The 25,424-nt window shown below is 38.0% G+C and overlaps 1 protein-coding gene across 1 annotated transcript; it reads right to left on the reverse strand.

Moving 5' to 3' along the window:
- Positions 1 to 267: 267 nt before the first annotated feature.
- On the reverse strand, positions 268 to 25,129 carry LOC134663345 (uncharacterized). Its single transcript, XM_063519707.1, has 4 exons — positions 25,061 to 25,129; positions 1,614 to 1,701; positions 1,358 to 1,425; positions 268 to 577 (listed from the first exon to the last, which is right to left on the reverse strand). Exons 1-4 carry the CDS (start codon positions 25,127 to 25,129, stop codon positions 353 to 355), a joined length of 450 nt encoding a protein of 149 aa, XP_063375777.1. The 3' UTR covers positions 268 to 352.
- Between the last annotated feature and the right edge of the window lie 295 nt (positions 25,130 to 25,424).

The raw sequence follows: 25,424 nt of genomic DNA on the forward strand, positions 1-25,424 counted from the left end.
CTGCGCCTTCCCCTCCTGGAAAAAGGCGTGATTTTAAATGTATGTAGGTATATATTTTTAAAATTATATTTTATAACAAATAATAATAAATAATAAGGAGACCTTCGATCGATCGATTCACAGATCGACCTAGCCACAAATTAAGTAAGCAAAGCTTGGACTATGGACACTAGGTGACGATATAGATACTTATATATAAATCGATATATACTTTCATACATAGAAATTCTAAACAAGTACATACGTATACATTTTTTTTTCTTTTTTTGTATGTAATCCAGTGACATATATTGTATATAATATAATATACTTATAAATGAATTACCATATATAATAATATTACCAACTTGCATCATTGCAATGCCCGTACAGTAACAGGCGGTGTCACCATTTTGCAATACTGCCTCACGTTTACATTGAGGTGCGAGCACCCAGGGATACCACTCGGACAGTCTATGCTCACTGTCTTGAACTGATTATCGGCGCCAACAAGCGTACTAATTATGGGCTTAGAAAATGGGTAATTGCACACGGCGACATCCTCGCCCACCAACTCTCTTCCTGCTCGGCTGCATTTCTGGTTATGAAACAATTAAAAATCTTAGACTGTCGCCAACAGATATACGGGAGCGGCCAAGGTGCTCAGAAATAGATTATATCTGAACACTTTACTAAACAGTCTAACGCCTTGACAATAGAGCGTGTTCAGATGTTTTTGAGCACTGCGACAGCTCCGACATATGTGATGGTGACTGTATCATAAATTATGCAAATCAAAGGTAAATTTAGGTCTTGCCAATAATAACACCTGTAAAGTCAACCATTCGTTGCATTTGAGCTGACATTTGGCATATTTATAAAAAAAAACTGGTAATTATGCAATCTTATGGTTATATCAAGCTGATTTGATATTAATTACTCTGGTATATATTATCAAATTGGCTTGATGTCATCATAATATTACCTCCGGGTGGGCGTTGGATCTGTGCGGTAATAGGACATTAGGTACGATACAAGTGCGAAAAGTAGGATATTATACTAAGTAGGATAATTTGCTTGTTGCGACCGAAAGAAGTGTTTTAAATCTACACAAAATGCGAATTACCTTTTCGCACTTGTATTGTAAAACGTTTTACAGTACATAATGGCCCTTTAAATTTCCTAGTTACCGCACTAGGGCGGTAAAGTAGCACAATATGTACTGTAAAACAACTCAACCTCATAGAATATGGAATTGGTAGAATCGTCTAGATAATAAGTAGTAACTTATTTTACTTATGACTAGATCACAGTTTTATTAATTCATAAACATTATTAGTAGGTACATTCAAAGTCAATCTTAAAATCTATGACTTACATCATCAATGTTAACAAGGCCATCAGGAGTGATTATATTAAAATCAATATATTCCTCAGTTTCAAGTCCTGTAAAAAATATTATAATAAATATTCCCCTCTTACCCTGATAGACTATGGCTTACAAATGTTGCCAACTCCAAAAGAACTTTAAAAAATACAATTTGAAATATCATTTGTTCACCCTATATCTTGCTAAATTGTGAAAAAATGCAATATGTACGAAACATAATGTAAAATTGGAAATTAATACGTACCTCGTATAAGCTTGAGGTCGCAATACTTCGGATCATAGGTGCGAGCGGCGGCGAGCAGCGGAGCAAGTGCGAGCAGAAAGCAGTAGCTCTACTATGAGTTCCGTGAATGACAGTGAGAAGTGAAGATAGTGAGAAAGTTAAGGAAAATGTATGGAGTAATTGTACAGTGCCTCTACCGGTCACGTAAAGAACTAAAAAATTCAATTTGTACCATGAGTTACAAACGTATTTACGCGAGTTTTCCATACTTGCCTAACTTCACACCTAAAACGCTCTCTTTCTAATTATATAATGAAAACTGAGCCAGAATTATTCTGCGTAAATACTTTACGCGAGTAAACGTGACAGATGTTATGGAAAAATACGTGCGTTTCCAACGTGACATTTCTGTCAACTTATAAACACAACAAATACGCAGATTTTTCACGAATATTAATGCAATTTTCAACGTAATATGTATAAATTTATAACAGTATGTGAACTTCAAGCAAAACTTTAAGGGATAAATCAATTAATAGTTCGATAAAAGGCTGATTTAGTACAAAGGTAATGAGTTATACTTGACATCATATTTTCCTATTTCTACTGCTACATTTGCGAAAATCACATTGCTTACGAGCAGTTTTTGGTTTTAAGCAAGAAGCTGATTGAAAACAACATTTCCCTGAAAACCCGGATTGCATCATGTATGCATGCGTATGCATGTAGAAGTTATATATGTATTAAGAATTAAGGCTCAATACAAGGAGCGGTACATAGACATGTTGCTGTTTTTGTTGCTGGGTGCACATAACACATAGTAAGAATATTTACACAAGAATTGCTATGTATTTTATTAAGCATTATTATCTTAAATAAAATAAAACATACAAATGTTCTGTGAGTTTATTTATTTTTCTTTACTAAGTAAGTATTATTTTATTTTCCGTTGTTCAAATTATTGTGTTTGGTAGGTACTCGTTTTTCATGTCAACTTGGTAACAGGAAATATAAAACTTTCTTCAAAAACTTTTGCTGGTGGTTCAGAATCTGAAAATTTAAAACACATTTATTGCCAAAAACCCGCTGCGTGGCTTCATTTTGTATTGGAAATGGGGCGCTTGGCACTGAAAAATACTCGAGATCATATAGGTACTATAAAATTAAGATCGCTATTAAGGTCATACGTAGGTCGTAGGGTCTGTGCGGAAAGAGAAGAGTCGTAGGTATAATGTATGGGCTCCCCTAAATTTCACGACTCTTCTCTTTCCGCACACTCTATTAGATAATGTTACTTAGCAGTAGGCGGTGCGGACTGAAGCGGACCATTATAATACATACCTATTTTAATATTTTAAGATTTCTTCTCATGTGTATACTATTTTCATCAAACGTAATAAATATGTAGCCAAAAGTAGCCTGTATAATCGCGCCGTATACTTTGCTTCCTATTTTTTAACACGCAAAGTCATAATTTTAACTCGATTATTAATGATGTTTACGTAATTATCATATTTTGCAATTTTTGTCTGGAATACATATATTTTAATTTATACATTGTTTACTAACATTGATGTGTTTATTATTTTCGTAACTATGGCAACGTCAAATCTTTAAAAAATTGTAGAATGAAGGTTGAGTCAGTAACAAAGTGACAAAATTGGTCTTAGAGCATTTAATAACTGGAGTGGCCATTGAGTGCTTACTGTTAGGATTTAGGATTAGGGTTCCAAGCAGGAAAGAAAAGCTTGTTTTAACACCATATAGGTAATGTTTATTAATCTCAAGCAAAACTACATAGTAATGGCATCTCATACGGGAAGAAAGAACATCTACATTTGTTTTATATTGACAACCGAATAAATCAAATATCATAGTCGTAGTAGTCTCGTAGGTATACTCTTTATTTTTTTGTTGACATTATTACTTACCCCTCTGCCGAAAAACACAATTGTGCAAACTTTTGTATGGACTGACATGGCTATTTGTACGTTACGTACAAATCATGTAGAAATAGCAATACATTTGACGTCCCCTCCCCCGCAAAAACCGGCAGACTGTTTTGTAAAGAAAATGACAGCGATGACATGTCCCTCCTAAATGCTCTTAGTGGATGGTAGAGGTAAGGAATACAATCTCCATGTAATTAATAATGAAAAAGTGTCCGTCAAAAACCTTAAGAGGGAAGTATACTACGTAATCGTCCATACAAAAAGAGAAAACGTTTTTCCACTTGTAAATACGATATCTTCCATTCTCCATGATTTTTAGTACGGTATTGATACAATGAAAAACTAGGTTTATGGGTTTTCTTTTTTTCGCTACTCTGGAGAGATTTAGAAAAATTATAATAGCTGACAGCGTGCCCACTTTTTGCAAATATTCTCCCATAAAGGAGTTTTCTCATAAAGTCATAAAGGATTCTCCTTACCTCTACCCTCCATATTTACAGCTACCATCAGTATATGTAACATTACTTTCTGTGCATCTCACTTGCACTAATTTGCGAGAGCGAGATGCATAGATAGTAAATTACGTAGACGTGAGAATGTGTCAATTTTGTTATTTAGTTCTATAGGTGAATCCTAGAGGCGCTGTATAAAACTCCGATATAACTCTTGCTCTGTTTTATAGTATACTTAGAAAGGGACAACATCGTTTGGAGTGGAGTGAAGTTAGGTACATAAGACCGTAAAGAAACGTAAAACGTGACACACGGCACGTTTATTCACTGAAAGTAAGTGAAAAATACTCTGCCAACTGATAGTAGAGGCACTAGTGAGCGGGGACATGGCGGCGGCGGCGGCGGCGTGGATGGCTTGCTGTCCACGCCGACTCCGTTATAAGCCCGCTACGAATGACGTCATACCATCGGGCATAACTATTTAATGACCGTTTTTTAACCTTATTGCATGGATATAAGTTTCACTGTTGGTCAGTTAAGATTGATTTAATTAGCCATGCAATAACACGTGTAACGACTATGTTTAATTTTATTGTTTTAAAGGGTAAATGCATCAGTAGTGGCGAGTGATTAATAGCCAGCCTATTTTGTATATTTTGGCTAATAGTTTTAAGAAAGGAGGAACTTCAGATATGCACAATTAGTTTAATGAATTGCTAAGATAATATATATCGTACTAGACTTTTATTAATACGGTACGCTACCCTTCCCTCCTCCTCTCAGGGGGTTCGATTTTTTTACTGATTACTTCGTGTATGAAAATATTAGCCTAGAATCGTCTTTGTTTATACTTAAATACCTAACATTGCTAAATCTGATAATCATTATAATATAATTAAGCCAATCCTGAACTCAGAAGTTAAAACGTAAATTACTTCAAACCAAGAAGTATAGATAGTAAGGAGGGGTCCTGTCATAGTAAATTTTGTAGTCATTTATTGCCATCTATCGACACACGTCTAAAACGAAAACGTATAAAATTATCAAAAAAATTTATGTATAGGATAAATTATTTTATTATTTTGATCCATGTTCTATTGTTCATTCACTGATATCCATGTGTTAAAATTGTTAAATATGAAACGGTCTCGTCACGCCATCTAGCCGAGCATAGGCCAAAGGTGTCTAAAGGCATCTAAGCGAGAATTTCTTGATTTTCGAGGCACGTTTTTTCTTAGACTTTATTCATCTTATACCAAGTTACATATGTCTTTGCTTCAAACTGATGCCTTTGCCCTTATAATTTAGACGCATTTCGACCCAACTGATTAACATTAGTACAATATGCAAGAGCGTTGGTCACACTATGATCAATTGTTTGGTAATTATATTAATTATGTAGAAAATAATGAGCATTTAAAAATAATATTTTCATTTCATTTCATTAAATCGATGCCCAACCGTTGATAATTTAAAATCAGTTTCCCTCGTGTTACAACTATGGAACAAATCAAATTATTATTATATTATTATGTTCTCACGGTGTTTAAAATATTAAGTTAATTTATTCGCTCGTGTGTAGCTTTATGACCAAGTCCAATTAGATTATTGGGGGGCGGAGGCACTGAAACTTTTTTTTAAACCGGGCAAGTGCGAATCGGACTCGCGCGCGAAGGGTCCGTACCATAATGCAAACAAAGGCAAAAAAAAACGGTCACCCATCCAAGTAGGTACTGACCCCGCCCAACGTTGCTTAACTTCGGTCAAAAATCACGTTTATTGTATGGGAGCCCCTTAAATCTTTATTTTCTTAGAGCAGAGTCTTAGTAATAGGGTGCCGTTTTACCCTTTGGGTACGGAACCCTAAAAACGAAAATATCCGCTATTCCACTGGTGATCGCAGGTCTGGCTCGTTCCTCGCTCAGCGCATTGGCATTGCCATGCAGCGAGGAAACGCGGCCAGTCTTGTGGGCACACCTACCAAGCGCCAGCGGAATGGTATTTGTAATTTAGACCCCATATTTTTAATATTGTATGTACTTGGTTTTCATTTTCATATTCTTGTTATTCTCTTATAGGATTGAATGTTTTTTGTAGGTAGTGAATAAATGGAATACCTACTTACTTTATTATTTATTGATTTATTTACAAAGTCAATTTTTATTAATGGATAAAACCTGCAACCTAAACCTGGTCCGTATTATTTTTCATATTTTATTAAACCATTGTAAATATGTTGATATTTTTGTGATTACCTATCTAAAATTAGCATAAAATAATCTCAATACAACTTTTGCCGCAACTCAAACGCACACACTTAAGTAAACAATTTTGCGCGTGATATATATCTTAATCTTCTAAACCTCTCATCTAACCCCAAAGCCATAGTAAAAACAACCTTATCTGCTCTTATCAAGGTTCAGTTTAAAAGAAGTTTTCGTTAAAATACGAGTTTGCGTGGATTATCATTTGATCCGCGGTACCCTTGGGATCAAGGAACGTTTTATCTCCCCCCCTTTTACCTAACCTCCCCCTTAAGTTGTGCCAGACAGGCTTGACTCGAACTGACAAATTCGAGTTGCCGTTTCGTTTATTTTGTTTGACGTCATTCGTTTTCCAGGTAAAAGCGTAGTGAAGGTAGAAAAGTAGAGCCTACAGAGCAATCTTTCAGCTTGCGTTGAATATTATCTTCTTCTTCCTTTATCCCGGCATTTTGCCTAGGCTCATGAGAGCCTTGGGTCCGCTTGACAACTAATTCCATGATTTGACGTAGGCACTAGTTTTTACGAAAGCGACTGCCATCTGACTTTCCAACCCAGAGGGGAAAGTAGGTCTTATTGGGATTAGTCCGGTTTTATCGCGATGTTTTCCTTCATCGTAAAGCGACTGGCAAATATCAAATACCCTACCTATTAAATAACCTACGAAAAAAAAGACTTAAAGGTGATGGCCACTGACGAGCCTTCCAACAGTCCAAATTGCGTGGCTGCAATCCAAAATCAGCCCGTGAATGTCAAAAACGTACAATGTTTAATATTAGGATGCCGTCCATTTGGATGAATCCATTGTAACGGCATCCATTTGCAAGGCTCGTCAGTGGCCTGCTTTAGACAAACGAAAGGGCCAAGTATACAGGACCAGTCTCGTAGACAACATGCCAATCGCTAATGCTACGCAGCTAAGGAAAGGCAACTCTCACTGTTACACTAAACGGAGGAGTGATAGAGACACAAAGCGATTCGATGGCGAAGCGCAACGCAAGCGATTGTCACGTTGGCTAGGCCCGCTGGTATGTTATCCAAGAGCATTGCATATACCCCGGCCACTAAGTCAAAGTTTTACTTTTATCATTTAACTGCGAACATTAAGTAAAGTAACGATTTGCCTAAGGCAACTTATCTTGAAATTGTAAATGGACAAGTCACTCAGTAATATCGAATCGTACTTGACTTTTCTAATATAATATGAAAATTTACTAACCAAACAAAAGCATACCATTCAGATCCGCAGCACAGGCTTCTTCACATTATAGAAAGCTCATCCAAATCTCTAATGGTGTTGTTGTGTAATTGTGTAAAGTATATAAGGTAAAGTGCTTTTTTCATTTTGAAAGTTACGTTAAATCTATTTTAAATCTTTAGGGTCTTTTATTTACTTGTACCTGTGTTACGAGTATTTTATCCAGTATAATTGTTTGTTGTTGTCCCTATCTCAGGTTCAACTTTCCATTTTAGTTTAAAACAAAGTATCCACGTATCCACGTCACAGCTGCGACATTGACAAGTCGAATAGACCCCAAAGTCCTGTTGGTTCGCCAGTTGACAGTCTTATACATAATTATGGTAGTGATACTAAATTCTGTACAAGAACAGGGAAAATAAACAGCCGCCATTTGCAAAGTTAACTACTTGATAAATTGGTTTTCTTTGGATCACTCACAGGCCAATTCGAATGCACTGTCATCAGAATGATTTTTGGTCGTACTGGTCCGTACATGTATTGGCGCGAGCGGGACGCACGATAACTAAATGACATTATTCAGATATCATTCTGATGGCAGTGCACATTCGAATTTTCTGCTTAAGTTTTCAGTAAATTGCAGGAGATTAACTACTTAAGTGATGTAAGCTACTCACTTAATGCGTTTTAAATTAGTATTTAATTTTATGAGACGAACGAGCACTTAAATGTACATAATATTTTCAGTTTCACAGTACTGTGTATAACAACTGAAAGTAATTTAGTAATTAATTTGAAAACATATTATTGCGTAACAAATATCAAGTTTATAAAGATTTGCCAATATTACGTACGAGTGCATAATTGTCGCCTTTTTGGCGGAGTAACGATGCAATAGGACGCCTAAATCGAAAATAATGTAATTTCTAAAACAAGAAAATGCGTGGAAACCGTTTTTAGTTTTTCCCTTGTAGTATTTAAATCATCTTACAATAACATTTGCATGTTATCTTATCAAAATCGACGCGAGTCGACTCCATTCCCGTCCCTGTTCTACGCGTCCCCGAGTTGCCTTCATTAACGTTTATTAGGTACTTTCGTGATTAATTAACCATCATCGGAGTACCGATCGGAGGACGGTACACTAATAGAGAGGCAGCATATGCCTTGGTATTCTGAAACTAAAGCACATTACTAGTAGAGTTAGACCAAGAGTCTGCAGTGCAAGTGTCATTTTAAATGTCAAACTTCTATGAAATTATGAGTTAAAATTATGACGTATAAATAACATTTGCCCTGCGTGGGCTATCAAAATCGCTGCAGACTTATCTTGGTCTAACTCAGTGCATTTGTTAGCTGTAGACCTTATAAACCATCATAGCTACGCCATTATGAAAAAAAATATATACTGCATCGACGAACATCTATACATATATTATATCGGGGGAACAGAACGAGGGCATTTTATGCAACCGGGGAATTGTTTATGAATGAATGAATGAATGAATGAATGTTTATTTTTCTTTATTTATCACGTTAATATTTCTAACGGTTTAACAAACTTTTTCATATTCATACAAAGAAGTATAAATATGAATAATACAAACAATGCCTATGATTTATATCTTAACCATCTTAATTCCTATAGAACTATATTAAAACATTCCACCCTTTCATTTTAAAACTTAAACACAACAGACGTCTTTCGTCTTTCAAAATTAAAATTCACGTTCTTGAGACGAATTCCTGGTGAAATTAAGTCCTGCATTCAGGGTGGAGCCTCGAGGATGAAAGAACGGCTGAATGGCCCGGGTTGAGGGGTTAGGGATGAGACGAACCTGGGAATTTAAGGATGGGAACATTCCCGGAACGCAGTCAACATTTTTTGCAAGGGAATATTAGCAATAGGTTTTTTAGGCCAAATATAGGTTGGACTGCTACTTATTTTAAATGTTAATACTGTTTTATTGTATATTAGCATGTATACTTCTATACCTATAGCAAATAAATTATTTGACTTTAACTTAGGGCTGTGTTTCTACCAGAGGAGTGCGGATGCGAAGTAAAGTGTGTTTGTTAAGAACTAATAGAAAATTGTCGACAAAAGCTTCTCTGTACGAAGATGGGTAAATGAAATGATTCTATTGGTTATTGGTATTTGTTAAAATGTTAATAATAAATTAAATGAAGTCACTATACTAAATGTTTCCAGCTATGTATATTGTTCCGTTTTGAAATAAATATTTACTAAATAAATCAGTTTCTAAATCATATTTTAACGTGTTTCTGTGTAGTTTATTATCCCTTCGAGTGGCATTGTCCTCCTCGAGGTCTCTACGGTAAGTGGCGGTGGCCGCGAGGAGGACAGACATAACAAGCCCGTTGAGTGGCGCAGCCATTTTGGAAAAATATACGTCAAGTGGCGGGGCCTCAATGGGTGATCATCGCGAATTTGGCGCGTGACTTTGTTTTACGCGGGAATTCGACCGTTAGGGAATACTATCCTTGTTTATTGATGAAAGCATCTTGCAAGAGTGAGAAAGAAAGGCATAGTTTTAACGGTTTTATTTTAGGCGCGAAATGCAGCGTCGCACAGATGCCGCGAGACGGTCTCTGCCAATTACGGGCTTGTTATGACCGAACCTTCTCGCGGCCTCTGCCACGCAAAGGCATATTTAAAAAATGGCCGCGCCATTTCTCCTGCCGTTCAACCGGAGGTGCTGCCACCCGAAGGGTTATGTACAAACGTTGTATTATAGGATAGGTAGTGTTTAATTTTTGTTATAAATTATCCTTACACAAAAAATTACTTTCCAAAATTTTAATAATGATATAAATATTATCATTGACATCGTTATTACACATATCAGCTTAAAAATATATACTGTCAACATTTCTCCGAATGATTATGTCGGCGGCCGAACGTAAGATCAGGCAGATCGTAATGTTCCTGTGTAATGTTTTGACGATAGTCACATTAAACCAATATATAGGTAGGATAGGTTTGTTAGGTTGCTTCAGATGCCCGAAGGGCAAATTGCCCAGAAATAGGAGCCCCGCGTAGCGGGGCTCCGTCGACTCAGGGAACGAGTCAAGGATTTTCACGTGTCACGATATGCCTAGGAATTTCACGATATGCCTGATCTTACGATCGGCCGCCGACATTTACACTACGACCGGTTGTGTATCTCCTTCATCCGTTTTCTTATTTCGGGAATATTCCTGGCAATTCATGGGGAACATAACTTCAGACATCACTAGTCAAGGAATTAGTTCGTCCTTGGACGGGATTAAATGAGAGGAATGGTAGTTAACCACTCTTGAATTCAGTGAACTCTATTGCCTTAGTAATAAGGGCGACAGCTGGTAACCAGCTCCAAATGGAGCTCAAAGCCCTTTGTTTGCATACAAACTAATTTGAGAGGTTAACAAGGAAAATATCGCCTTAACGCTAACTTGAATTAAGCTTGGATTGTAAGTTTTTTTCTGATGCGCAAAGAAGACTGGCGATAACTCAGAGCAAAATAGAAAAAAAAAACTAAGTGCGAGTCGAACTTCTGCACGAAAGGTACCGTACCATTAAGGTGACAGTCCATTTCCAACGACAGCTGCACTACTGTTCATTTTACTATGGAAATTGACAATGACAGAGACGCGTTCAGTACCGGTAGTGCAGCTGCGGTTAGAAATGGAATGTTACCATTACGCAAAAGAAAGCACGTTTGTTGTATGGGAGCCCCACTTAAATATTCTGCTTTTAGTATTTGTTGTTATAGCGGCAACAGAAATACATCATATGTGAAAATTTCAACTATCTAGCTGTCACGGTTTATGAGATAACATAACACGGTTCACGGGACGGACAGACACATACAGGCCGACGGACGGCTGTCTGAGTGGAGTGATGGAGTCTTAGTAATAGGGTCCCGATTTTACCCTTCGGGTACGGAACCCTAAAAAGAGTTGTAGGGTGCATGATAGACACGGATCCTGATTCAAATTTAACAAAGGATTATGGTTTTGAACGGGTTTTCATACGATCTTGAAGATCGCCCTCGCTGATTGGTGCATGCAAAATAAAGTGAAAAGGTAACTTTTGGATTCAGACTGCACCACAATAACGGCCGATTCGAACTTTAAGATAGTTACAGTCAACGGTAAAAATATGGGCGTACAAATCATTTCAAAAATATGTCCCATAACTCTTATGTCAGTGAATTAAGTACTATGGGACATATTTTTGAGTAAGTTGTCTACACCCATATTTTTATCGTTGACTGTACGTCAAGTATTACGATTAGATACGATATGGATTAGATAATATTATGTCAGTGTCAAAAGTGACGTTTTTGTATAAAGAAATTGACACATCTAATCCATATCGTATCTAGTCGTAATACTTGACGTATCTTAAAGTTCGAAGCGGGTCGTTATGGTAACATTCCATTTCTAACCGCAGCTCCACTACCGGTACTGAACGCGTCACTGTCATTGTCAATTTCCATAGTAAAATTGACAGTACTGCAGCTGCGGTTCGAAATGGAATGTTACCATAATGGTAACGCGACAGTAATGTCACTGCACACTTGACGGGATATTTTGTGGTTAGGTTAGGTATGCACAAATAAGTCGGTATACACAATACCTACTCTCTCCCCTTTGTTAGTCCACTCCCGCGGTCACCCGCTCTCGACTGTTCCCGTTTCCTTTCCCTTCCTTTAATGAGCTCGAAAATAACACTTAACTCACTGTACCGACTCACTGCTTGTTCGTTAATTACTCATTAAATATTCTCCCATTTTCAGGCCTTTGACGGTATATTTAGTCTTTTTCTCCAATATGCTCGGAAATGTTCACCTTACTGTAGCAAAAATAGTACGGGAAGTTCTTCGTTAATGTCAAACTCTAACTAAAAAACATCAAACTATCGCTGTCCTGTTCTAGCGGACGGGAAGTAAAAAAACACTACAGTAATAACTTATTACTGTAGTGTTTTTTACTTTTTAATAATAAAAAACGCAAACAGCCAATTATTATTGCCGCGAGCCGCTTCTACACGACCCGATCAGCTATCATTTCACGTGTATGATCGTGCGAATACTGCTTAATAAAATCAAAGATTATTTTTATATTTTTTTTAAATCTCATCCGTGTTCATAAAGCTTACATAGTTTGTCAAAGGACTTTCTCATTTCAAACATAGATAAAGAGAATCATACTATCTTTGTCTTACACTAGTACTAGCACCCAAAAGAAAAGGATGGGTGTAGTTTTCCTGGTTCTTACTTACTGAAAAGTTGGTTTGACAAACTATATTGCGCAATTATATTGAATGAACGAATATTGAATGGTACTGAATGGCAAAATAAGTTTGTGCCTTTAACTTTTAAAAATTAATTAAAGAGGGAAATTGTTTTTGACATTTTGGATGTGAAGGTTTGATTTGAGTGATGCTTGATGCTTAAATAATAATTATTTTAGCTTATTTCCTCGCATGTTTGGAGAAAAGCACTATATATGCCTCGGCAGGAATAGCAATTCGTGGATTCGTCTTCTTTGTCGGACTCCGCTTCGCGTCGTCCGACAAAATCGAAACTCATCCACGAATTGCCCTTTCCCGGCCTCTGCAATAATGTACTATTATTTGCATAGTTTAGTGCAGCTTAACCAGCTCTTTTGGTACGGGGATTTTGCTGCCATACTAAAATTAATTAAAAAGGTGGTTGAATTTCATTTAAGGGATTTAAGTTTATTATTTAGCCACCGAAAAATAATTTGGAAGATACTCTAGTATCGTCAACTGAGGCAATTATAATGTGTAGGTACTTTAGGGCCGGTACATACTGCAACCCGACTGCAACTTGTACGGGAACTGCACGCTAACTGCATCGTTGCAAATTACAGTTGGGTTGCAGTCCGTCTATATCGGCCCTTGTATTAATAACGGTGAGAATCGAAAGAGACATAAAAATACATTGTTTACAATGTAAAATACAGTATATATCGCAAATGAAGTGAAATAAAACCTGAAAAGTAAAATCATAGCCTGGGGCGTATTCTGATTGTAATAACCGGTTATGAATTTGATCAATTGGTTTATATAGTAGACATGATCAACCAAAAACCTCACTTTTGACTCTGAGATCTCATATCCATAACAAATCCTGATCAAATTTATAACCTATTATTAAAATCAAAACACGCCTCTCTGTTACCATTTGTCCCGATTAAATAGTGATTCGTTGAAAGAAATGTTTTTTTAATCACACAGATGGCGCTGGTGTAAACGTGGGCTTAATGGTCTGAAAGCCTTTTAAATAAATACAGCCACCATCAGATATAACATTGGATTGACCAAAATTATTTGAATTTGCACTTTGACGACTTAATAATAAAGGTTACGTTACTGTTACTTCAAACAAAAACGTCACTTATGACACTGACTTATCTAATCCATATCTCATTAAAGACCTGTGCACACCGGCTGCGTGTGCGTGACGTGCACGTGCGCGTGCCCTAAAATGTTGGAGCCGCACACACACCTGCACGTCACGCACACGCAGCCGGTGTGCACAGGCCTTAAGACGTAATATTTGGGTATTGTAGCGAAATTTCTAAAATCAAATATCCTAAGTACTAAATTCCTAAACACATAACATCGAAAATCACGATGTCTAATGTACAAAATTCCTAAAGATGCATGTTTTACGGTTAACCACTCAACCGTCCGGCCCGCGAGACTGCTTTCCTGTCAACCGTCCGGGTTTTTTTAGCGACGAACGCCCCGCGCAGCACATTCACAATTTTCTACAAAAATTATAACTACACTGCCATCAAAATTTTTTTAGAGCCAACTATTTAGTTAGGCTACGTTGTCGCATCAAGAGAATTAGTAAATAATGCCGAAATATTCCGTTAGATGGCTCTGAAATCAATTCTTTCTTCCACCCCTTTGGATAGTAAGGTTCCCGCGGACGGTTAAAATGAGTGTTTATTCTGAGATTAGCTACCCAATTTCGTATTTAGGATAGCTGATTTTAGAAATTATGCTACGAATCCTAATATAAGGACCATATTAGACGTATCTTAAAATTCTAATCGGGCCGATAGCTACCTACTTTCGTATTCATAATAGATACCTATTAAATCGAAAAGGTATGTTATACGAGTAATACAGCATTTGTTCATTTCCTCGTTGTCTGGCTTCCGTAATAGAGCCTTAATCTTTCTTAATTACTCCATAAGTTTGCCGCTAATATGGCATCCGCGTGTTAATTAATGTACCTACATAGCCTAGATAAGAAAGAGCCTATGTTGTACCCGGTACTCTGTCTCTTAGGACTTTTTAATACAAATGTTTACGCGATATGCCTGATGTTTGGAATATTTAGATAGATTATAATCCCTTATATCACAAAGTAAAGTTTTCTCGTGTTAATAGATTTGAAACATGGAACAAGGATTGGATTAAATATATATGAGATTTAAAATAAATAAGAATTTTGTTAGGACATTATTTTACAAATTGACTAACGGCGCGATTCGGGAAATGAATTACAGATGCACTAGATAAGATATAGTAAAGATATGTAACGTTCCACGACGAAAGGTACCATTACCCCGACTGAATATTGGAGCGGCGTTAATAATAAGCGTAAGCGCCAGCTGTCATAAGGTACCTTTCGCCTTGGAACGTCACATATCTTTACTATTTCGTATCTAGTGAATGTCTAACGGCGCGATATCTTAAAGTTCGAATCGCGCCGTAAGCCTCATATGAAGCTCAATAAAGTTCGTTTTCTTGGTGACATTCGGATTTTAACTGCAGCCGCAATTACTGTTGCGGCGTTGTTGTGCCACTGCCTACTTATATATTCTGTCAATTTGATTGATAAAATGAGTGTTATCATAACTTATGATATGAACCTCATAATTGCGGTACCTCCCATACAGCTAGTTTCATAAACCCACAGCCGTATTTTAATGCCTTATTATATAGCTGCAATTATTAAATTCATTATGTATTTTCCGTGACGTTAAAAATACCTCGACCGTTTCGAAATCGCCAATAGTTGTAAACCGTATCTGGATTCCAGCTCATTAGGCCAGACCGCGTAATTTAGGCCTCGGTACAGTGTGGTCCGCGGGGATTATTATCAATACAATTCATAGACCACACTCCATTGTTTATCTATTAAATAGGGTCCCATTCATTATACATATTATCTTTCGATTGATTTGTTCTATCAATTGTTTTTTTATCTTCTTGACAATTTTTATCTATCGTTATGCTTATGACATGACAACATTTTTTAGTTTAAAATGTATGTAGTAGGATAAATAAAACACTAATTAAATTATTTCAATAAAATAATTTGGTTTGGCTAATTGTAAGACGCCAGTCGTTTATCCAAGGACGATCACTAAGAGGGTTGTAACTTTATTAAATAAATAATAATACATATTTTACAAAGTTGGTTTAAACTTCATTTCTTGAAATCCTCGCAACGCTAAAGATTCCAAGACCGTAGCGATTTCTGGGAATCTTTCGCTTGCTCGTGTATCAATATTAGCACGAGGGTTTAAACGTGGGTTAAACAACAACTTTGCTCCTTTGTAAAATATTTAAGTACTAAAATAAAAACTTAAGCTTGTTGGTCGAGATGAAAAGGTTATAACAATTAATCCACTTAAACTACTACTACAACTGCGAAAGCTTTAAGCAATGCTAGTATTTCTTAATTTCACTAATCCGATGCTCTCAGGAGACTGAGTAATAAATAAATTACAATTAAAGTAGCGATAAAAGCTTTTGCCCCTGGGGTGCCATTTGCGCTACTTTATTAACTAATTAATTATATTTATATCTAGTAGAAGATAATTTAAAGAACATAGAAATAATTTTTACGTTTGGGACATATTTTGAACCTAGCGTGGATGGATTGTACAATGTCTAAAATGTGGTCATTTCTGCCAGTTTTAGCCACAAACTATAAGCGGGTTATAATTGCACTGGCAGTGAGTAGTTATTTCTGCGCGAACGACATACGGGAAAACCTGCGGTCAGTGGCCAGTGAGGCACAGCCCTTCCACAATTACAAATTCTGCTCGTTTTCGTAAATAAATATTATAGATAATTATAGGCATTATACTATTCAATTAATATTATAGGTATTATACCTGCGCAAAAGTCATCAGTCCTCTGATACGGTTGTGATTTCATTGGTTTTCTCGCTCGCACGAGTACAGCCCTTTTCTTGCTATTATTGGAGTAGTCAAAACTGCATCGCACAGATAACTTTGACTCGGGCGAAGCTTGGCAGGCAGCTAAGTATATTTTACCTAGTCTTTAGCGGTGCTATGGCTCCGGCCTATCATCATCTCCGAATATTAAGAAGAACTAACCCGCGGACTAACGGTCAAGATTTAAAATAATACACGATTCAAATACACATCGCCTCCTAAAAGCATGAAAAATCCTCCATAAGAAAAATACAAATTGATGAATTGATGATGTCATGGCCGTTGTAGCGTGGGCGTTTTTGCTATAATATTGTAATATCTAAAGTTGCACTATCAAATGGGTTAACGCTCCAATTTAACTACAGAGTTTAAAAAATGGAATTTGCTTGACGTTTTGTAGTTACATGAAAAGGCTGTACTACTTACCAACGTTCCGGTTCCGGTCTAACGGAACCGTCGGACAATATTGGATGTCGCGGTTAGTTCTACTATTTTGTTAGTTGTTGCCTGTTAAAATACGTTTCTACTGTCTAGAAAAAAGAGTATGACCGGTGTTGTAGCTACGTATTCAATTAGATGGATAGAGGATACGAGTAGACTAGAGTATTCGAGAAGGGTATCGCCGTGGCCGGGTGGTTAGTAGTCAGCACGTTAGCCAAGTAAGCTGCCGGTTCGATTCCAGCCTCGGCCACCGATGGACTTGGATACTTTTTCTTTAGTATAGCATTGGATTGGATTGGTAGCCGCTTTCGGAAAGAAGCGCCTGGCGTCCGTTTAGTTGGCTCGCTGGGTTTATGATATTCGGAAAATCGGTGGGCACTTTTGGATGCGACTGACCGGGATAAGTGGCGTACACGAAGACAGACCTATGCTCAGCAGATGTTTGCCTTCAGTCACCCGACTGAAGGCAAACATCTAACTATTTGTGAATACAGCATAATTAAAGTAGGCTCAAATGTTTACCACCGTGCGAATACAACATTTGTTTGAACCCAACAATTTAACACAATTATATCTGATAGAAAATCTGAAGGTGCTGCCATGTATAAAACATTTTAAAGAAATCCAACAGTACAGTATAGTAGTTTCTTAAAAACGAATATCATGTAATATACTACCTACTGTCCTTTAGAACGCGATTTGAAAAGATGAAGTGCCTTTCAATACCTCTCAACAACTTCTTAGAGGTGGATTCTGATTTAAAAAATTTATAAGATTGTGATAATATTCTGATACGACCTTGAATCTCGCCATAGGTATATCAAGCGCACCAATAAGGCTTATTGGTCACAATCATGAAACTTTTAAACCAGAATCCACCTCGGTACGAATGAGACTGTGATTGCGTTTCGCGCACCAATCAGAACCTCTATTTGTAAATTACATTAGATAGCGTGACGGACGTACCTATGCGTTTTCGTTACTTAAATCTCATTTTGTTTGGGACATTGAACAGCGCGCCAAGCGGGACGTTTTCGAAACTCAAAATCCCATATGAAGTGACTCTTAACGCAAACGCGTCACCTCACGCTATCGAATGAAATTTTCATTAGGGGTACCTACCTACAGTACCTACAGTGCAGTGTCAGCAATCGAGAAGCGAGAGAAAGAAGAAGAGTTTAAAATTACAAGTACAAGCGATACCTAATGCACGCGAGAATCCGAGTCCGAATTGGTCTCTTGGTCTCCAAGATACTAGTATCCAGCATCCACTGTCCTGACAATCTCATCGCAGCCTCAATGCTTCGCGCAGTGATCGCCCGAGATGAAAGGGCCGGCGATGAAATTAAAGCCGGGACACACTCAGATTCGTTTACTGCTCCTAATACGGTCCGACAGAGTCCGGGACGGGCTTGAAAATTGTATACGACTGATGAATTGTATAATCGTAAACTCAAGAGTATACCTCCCTCGTGTTAGATTCTAGGTTTTTTTAAATGTCGTTACCTCGAGGATCCTGACTCCTCCGAAGATGTTTCTTGATTGCTTTGCTTCATTCGGTTTTTGTCCTTTGGCCCATGGAGGGTAGTGCTGACCAACAACTACAGGCTTGATGGCATGGATATCAGTATTAGTAAAATAAGACCTTTTTTATTGGGGGGAAAATCCGTTATGGATAAGTGAATCCGCACCGCGTGGACAGCGCGGAGGTTATGTCGGACTTTCACCGACTAAAAGCTTCCCAGTTGTCCTCCTCGGCGCATTTCGGACGGCGATGGGATCTCCAATGCATGCGCCAGTGCCGTCCTAGCGTTATGCCTCTTTGTGGGTCCCCTCTTTTTTCAGCTGGTCCCTAGTTGCGACCGTCTCCGACCCCGAGAACCCCTTTTAGTCGCCTTTACGACAGGCAAGGGATCCCGTAGCCGTATTTTTACACCCGGGCGCAAGTAAAATAAGGGCTGCTGGGCGCTCGCGGGCCCGTCGCGGACAGGCCTGCCGCCGCACAATATGATATTTACTATTTTCATCTCGTCCGCGAATTACTTCTCATTTTCCGCTGCGACTCGCCCCCGCGGCACACAGAAAATAACGGTATGTGTTCTTTATTAGGTCATTCATAACCTGAAAATTGTAGGTATATATTTTACATTTTCGTTCATAAATCAATTTTGTTTTAATTGCAAAAGAATTGTTTTGGAATGTAAATCATTAAAATGGTATCCGCTTGGCCTACAGGTCAATTCAACACTGACAGTTCAGTATCATATTGGAATGAAAAATAACTAGAACTAAAATTGGCCTGTTGGTAACTATTAGACTCTGAAATTTGTTAATTGAAATTTAAATACTGTATACAAATGATTATTGATTATGCGAATCTTTGTTGGAACTAACGTGGAAGTGTGCAGCTAATTAAGAATTGGTATTGAAATGTATTTAACCGTTCTTTCGTTCAATTCCAGCAATCTATCGTGGCTGGTCGGTCGGTCTATTTTGCAAATGCAAAACCCAGTTATGATTTTACTAAAAGTAACTACCGAATAAAGGATGAATAACGCTACAAACGGTCCGGGTTTCAGTTTTCTATAGAAAGCGTCGCGTGATCACCGTCACTTGTCATAGAAAAAGTAGTGTCGGGCGCCCGGCCCGAGCCCGGGCCGTTCTAGTATGAGTCATCCTAAACGACACTCTACGAGTACAGTTTTGATATACCTACTTGAAATCATCATAAATTTTTCGGGATACATTTAATAAAAAAAAGAAGAACTTATTGGTATAAAGGCCCACATATTTTCTTATTCCGAATTTAGTAATTTCCACCGCTTATACACAAAATTTATGCAATCTTAATTTGAATAAGATGATAATTTTACTCTATTATCCTGCTTGTGTGTTACTTGGGTTACGTACTGGATATTTTATCCTGACTGCGTCCAAACTTGAAGCGTCTTGCACTAAAACGAGTACAAGATGTTTTATGAAATCAAATTATGAGTTGCGGACGGTAAAGGGGGAGGGAGAGGGGAGGGAGGGGGTGTCGGTAATCTAATGAGAAAGCCGCAATCCGCAAGACGGGCGTCGAGGAAGTACTTAACTGGAGTTTGACATAAAAGTTGAGAATCGAAAACCTTATGTATGTAATTGTAAGTAGGTATTGTTTTTGGTTATGTCACGAAAGTAGGCACTTACATGAAAATTTGTGATAGGTTTACATACAAGACCCTTTATAATGGGGAACACTTAGAGGTATCAAGTTGAAATTAAATCCATACACTCAGATGTACAGCCTTTATTATTATTTATTATTATTTGCTAGCCTGTTGTGTCCCACTGCTGGGCAAAGGCCTCCCTCTCTTTCTTCCACGCGTCTCGTTCTATGGCAATGTTAGGCCAATCTTTCCGAAAGACGTCTAGATCGTGCCGCCACCTCCTTCTGGGTCTGCCGTGACGCCGCACTATATTTGGTGTCCACTCGGCCCCTTTAAGCATCGAAAATATCAATTTTCCAAGTTAACATAAAGAAATATACAGCCGTTTATGCCACAAAAAACGTATAATATTTCGACACTCAGGAGCATCACAATTTATAGGGTACTTCCTGATAAACTACAACTATCTACATATGATTTATGGTTAGTTTGGTCCAGCTCTATCTAAAAGTTTCCTAAAATCTGGGAAATATATTCAAACGCGCGAAACCTCACTGTAATGAATACCTACAGGCCAAATAGGGGCGTAAAAAGTTTGGAGCCATTCTCGTGAAGTGTACGCTGCAGTCTTGAGCTTAGCTTAGTTTTCCCTTCATTAAAACTAAAGCGTAGTTAAGCGTAGATTATGTGATCACAGCTTATAGGACAGCTACTTCATTTTTAGCTGAAGATTTACTCATTTGGGTTTTATAATAGGTACCTAGTTGTTTTACAAGGGGCAAAGTTTTTGTTTAATTCCTCGTCATAATATTGGTTCCGAACAAATGCGAAATTCAAAAATTGATCCACGAACGTTACAAGTTGCTCCAAAAGTGGAATCTTGAGCGAGGGTTTTCAGACAAGAGGGTTACCTACAAATATTGGTACACGCCTGGCACCATTTGTATTGTAAAATTCATTACGATACCTACCTACCTACGGAACGTAAGCGACATGAAGCGTGAGTGAAGTGAGTCGAAGCCGTGCTGCACCCGCCTGTCGGTGTGTACCGGCCTTAAAAGATAAACTAGATCTATTGGAAGACTGCGAAGTGTATATATGCAAAGTGCAGTGTCTTCGCGCTAATCTGTTTGCCCGACCCGTGCGGAGTCTGCCGTGCATATTCATACGCGATAGCGATTATGCACCATGAATATGCGAACTCGCATGCTCATTTTTTACCATGCGGAGTTCACACTTCTGGCTTACACGCACTTAGAAAAAGAAAAACAGTTTAATCAGAATTATTGTAGAACTAGGTATTTTATTTCATGCATGGTGTGCAATAATTTATTTTAAATACAGTCAAATACCCTATTGTAGCCATTTCCTACAATTACCAAGTTTCAATACCTTAGTCCCCTCGAGATTAGTCTAGCGAAGTTGCAGTCACTCTCGAGGTGCGACAACGGACACTTGCTGCAAGTTTCTCGTTGCATTGGTGGCTATTCCAAAGGTCTGCTGACCGGTAGTGAACTCTTCTTGCTTTAAGGATGATTCACGCTAGACCGGGCCGTGCCGGGGCCGAAGCGTCCGACGTGTAATTTTCTAGGACGGCTGATCGGTGATCACTTGGTGCTTTCCATAGAATGCTTTTGCCGGAAACTCCGGCCCGGCCGCGGCCCGGTCTAGCGTGAGTCAACCTTTTTTCTAGTCACAGGGTTGCATAAACTTAATTTTACAATTGCTGGTAATTATGCAGCAGCTTCCAGAGTCAAAAAAGGCGTTTATTACCGCGAAATTATGCAATACAATTGAGGTAAGACGAGAAAAAACCCTGGAAAACCGCAAAAATTAATACGCAAATAAATATTATTATAACAGAATTAACAAACCACCAACTCGACACGTGTTTCGTTTCTCTGCGAGGCATCCTCAGGAGATGATGACGGAGCTACGGATGGGAACATTAATTGCATGTAAAAAATACGCAAGTAAGTATACGGGTTATCACTTATTGATTAGTACGTTATCGCTTCGCGGATAAGCAAAGTAATATTTTGGTTTTAATTAATAATTATGGATTTCCGCAAAGTAACGCCTGATTCTATTCATTATACTGTTGTTTTCACCTATAGTTCGTTTTTTTAGCATTAGAAAGAACTCCACAGAAGCAAGCGTGCAGTTTGTATCAGGCTCTTTAATTGTTAATAATTATTGAATTATCTAATGTAGCATGGTCAATACATATAATTTACTTCAAATTATTACCGCTAAAAGTGCCGGATTTGGAACCACAAGCTTACTTCTGCGAAGTTCTTTCTAATGCTAAAAAAACGAACTATGTCAATAGAATAATATTTGAGGAAGCCGAGGCGGACCGCAAGTAGCAAGTACGGTGTTTGGACCAACCATGACGCGTCAAATAATTAGAATACAGACGGACGTGGCAACAAGACGCGTTAAGCATCGATGTCAAAAGTTTGAGAAGTACTAGGATTTGGTTAGTTTTAGGGAACTTGGAGTTGAAGCCTAGATGGTAATAATTTAGCTGTGCTTAGCAATGTACAAATTGCAGAAATTGCAGAAATGTTCACGGAAATTTCAGAAAAATTACATGAAAGAAACTTTGAAAGTTCTCTGTGAGAATGTTCCCATGAGAACTTTAACGTTTTGTGTAATATAAAATATTACACGCTATATAACAGTAAAGCGGGCAGGCGAAACATTTAAAATGGCATGTGTCTACGTTGGTCTTGACACGATTAGATTGTTTATTAAATTTAAGTTCCAGAGAATATTCTCCATAGAAGTTTTGCAACTTAAGAAACTTCTTCTCGGTGCATTATTAGCTGTGCTACTATTTCAATAAATGCAGAGAGAAATTACGGACTTTGTTATGTCACATCTTAATGTTGTTTTAAAGGTACCGTTCGGATTCAGACTACATCAGAAAAACTGCTGCAGTAATACAGCCGACTGCATGACTGCAGGAAACGTCAAAAATGTAATTTTGGCACAAAACATTGTAACTTCCTATGGTGGCCCAATTCATACAAGAGATCTAAGAGATCACTGCGGGACGATACCAATCTGACAATGCAAAAAGTTTTTGGTTGAAGAAATGTCACATTTGTCACTGACAGATCGTCGTATCGCAGTGATCTCTCAGAAGCAATGTTAGAATATGGACGTTTAAATCGAAATGCTATTTAATATTGGCTTCAAATGATATTGACTGCACGTAGATCACCGAGACTATTCTAAATGGAGCAAACAATGCTCAATTCATCGGGCGCAGTGAGCGAGTGAATGGTTTGGAGTGAATGAGTGAATGAGCGGTAATTAGCGGGTGATACGAATGGGTGAGTGCAATTTGATTGACTCGTTGATTCCTCTAGATTTGTTGCAAATAATTAGTTGCTGAAAAGCTTCTTTATGTACACAATATTATATCGAGTTTAAAGTCAGCGTAATGGTAGCATTCCATTTCTAACCGCAGCTGCACTACCGGTACTGAATGCGTCGCTGTCATTGTCGATTTCCATAATAAAATGAACAGTAGTGCAGCTGTCGTTGGAAATGGACTGTCACCTTAAGACTGTAATCAGTTTGGCACTCATACGGTAACAAAATAATAAAGATACAACCTGCTATACAATTTTTACAATAGGTAAGGTTTACTCGGGTAATTCCGAATGTCGAAAACTGTCGGATAATTCCGAAAAGAGACTTTTATTATGATGGAATTTAGGGTGATTTTCATTACGGATCAATTTCGGAATTATCCGACATTCGGTATTACCCGAATACACCATACTAGGTAATAGGTACAACGAAAAAAAAAAACATCTTGTACGAAGGATCGACATTTTCTAAATTCGGTAGCGACCCCTAAAACGAACATAAAAATTCTGAAAAATATCCACATTTGTTTTTTAGTGATACGTGTGACGTTATCTATAGCAAGGGACCTTATTGTCGATGGCGCTTAGGCCATTATTAACGATGTTCCGATATAAATACAATGCCGTGCGACGCTGTGCGGCGTAAGCGCCAACGACAATAATAAGGTCCCTTTTCATAGATAATGCCCCATAATAATATAATAATTTAAGCGGGTGAGACATAGAACAAATTAACTTCGACGAAATAAACAACACCCTAAATGAAAATACTAATTCCACGCAGAAGAAGACGCGGTCAGAAGCTAGTAATAGAATACATAGTTTATCAAAAAACGGATAACATAGAAAGTGCTTATTTTTCGCCATTTCCTGTGTGGATAGCGACCCCGGAAGGGCGCACCCGGCGCGAAGGGACCGTGTACTCAGCGAAAATAGCGAGCGAAATTCCGCTAAATATTAAAACTATCTTGATTTGATATTGTATAACGTTACTCGCAATGCGTCTCTTGCGTACTCATATAAGTACATATTAATGAGGAGTGAAGTAGGTAGGTATTTACCATCACCCACACAGCTCTGTCCATCGGTATACTTTATTGTACCTATATGACCATTTCTTTGCTAAAATGAGTGACCTTCGCCGCCGCATTGCTGCTTGATTATAATGTTCATTCTGTCACTCGTTTCATCAAGATGTACAAAGGTGACACCGCAACAGTAACAGCTGATGTAGACGGCGCTCGAACTCGTATGCCATTTTCATTACATTGGTTACATCCAATTCAGCCGACCGATCAAATACCGCAATGTAATGTAACTCGCATGCGAGTTCTCGGACCCTCTAAATGGGCAATAATGCATCTGCAGTTGAAATATGAACGTCACCTTTACTGCTGCAGCGTTAAGGCGGCCGATGTCACAGTTGATATCCTTGATGAATTGTGTTGCGGTCATTGCTGTTGCGCTTCGAAGGATGACATTCGTATGAGGACAGCAGCAGCGTTACTGCTGCAGTGTTACTGCTGCGGTGTTACTGCAGCGTTACTGCTGCGGTGTTACTGCAGCATTCGTTTTTCACTACAAATAAAACCACGATGAAATGATTTTTTTTAAATTGTGGCACAGAATAACTTGTAACACTTTAGGGTAGGCACCCAGTGTTATAAACGTCTGAATGTTATTATAGATAGATACTTTATAGGTTAGAAAAGTAGATGTTTGTTTGATAAGAATTTGGTGGTTGATATAC

Source organism: Cydia fagiglandana, chromosome 4 (genome assembly GCF_963556715.1).
Source record: "Cydia fagiglandana chromosome 4, ilCydFagi1.1, whole genome shotgun sequence".
NCBI lineage: Eukaryota > Metazoa > Arthropoda > Insecta > Lepidoptera > Tortricidae > Cydia > Cydia fagiglandana.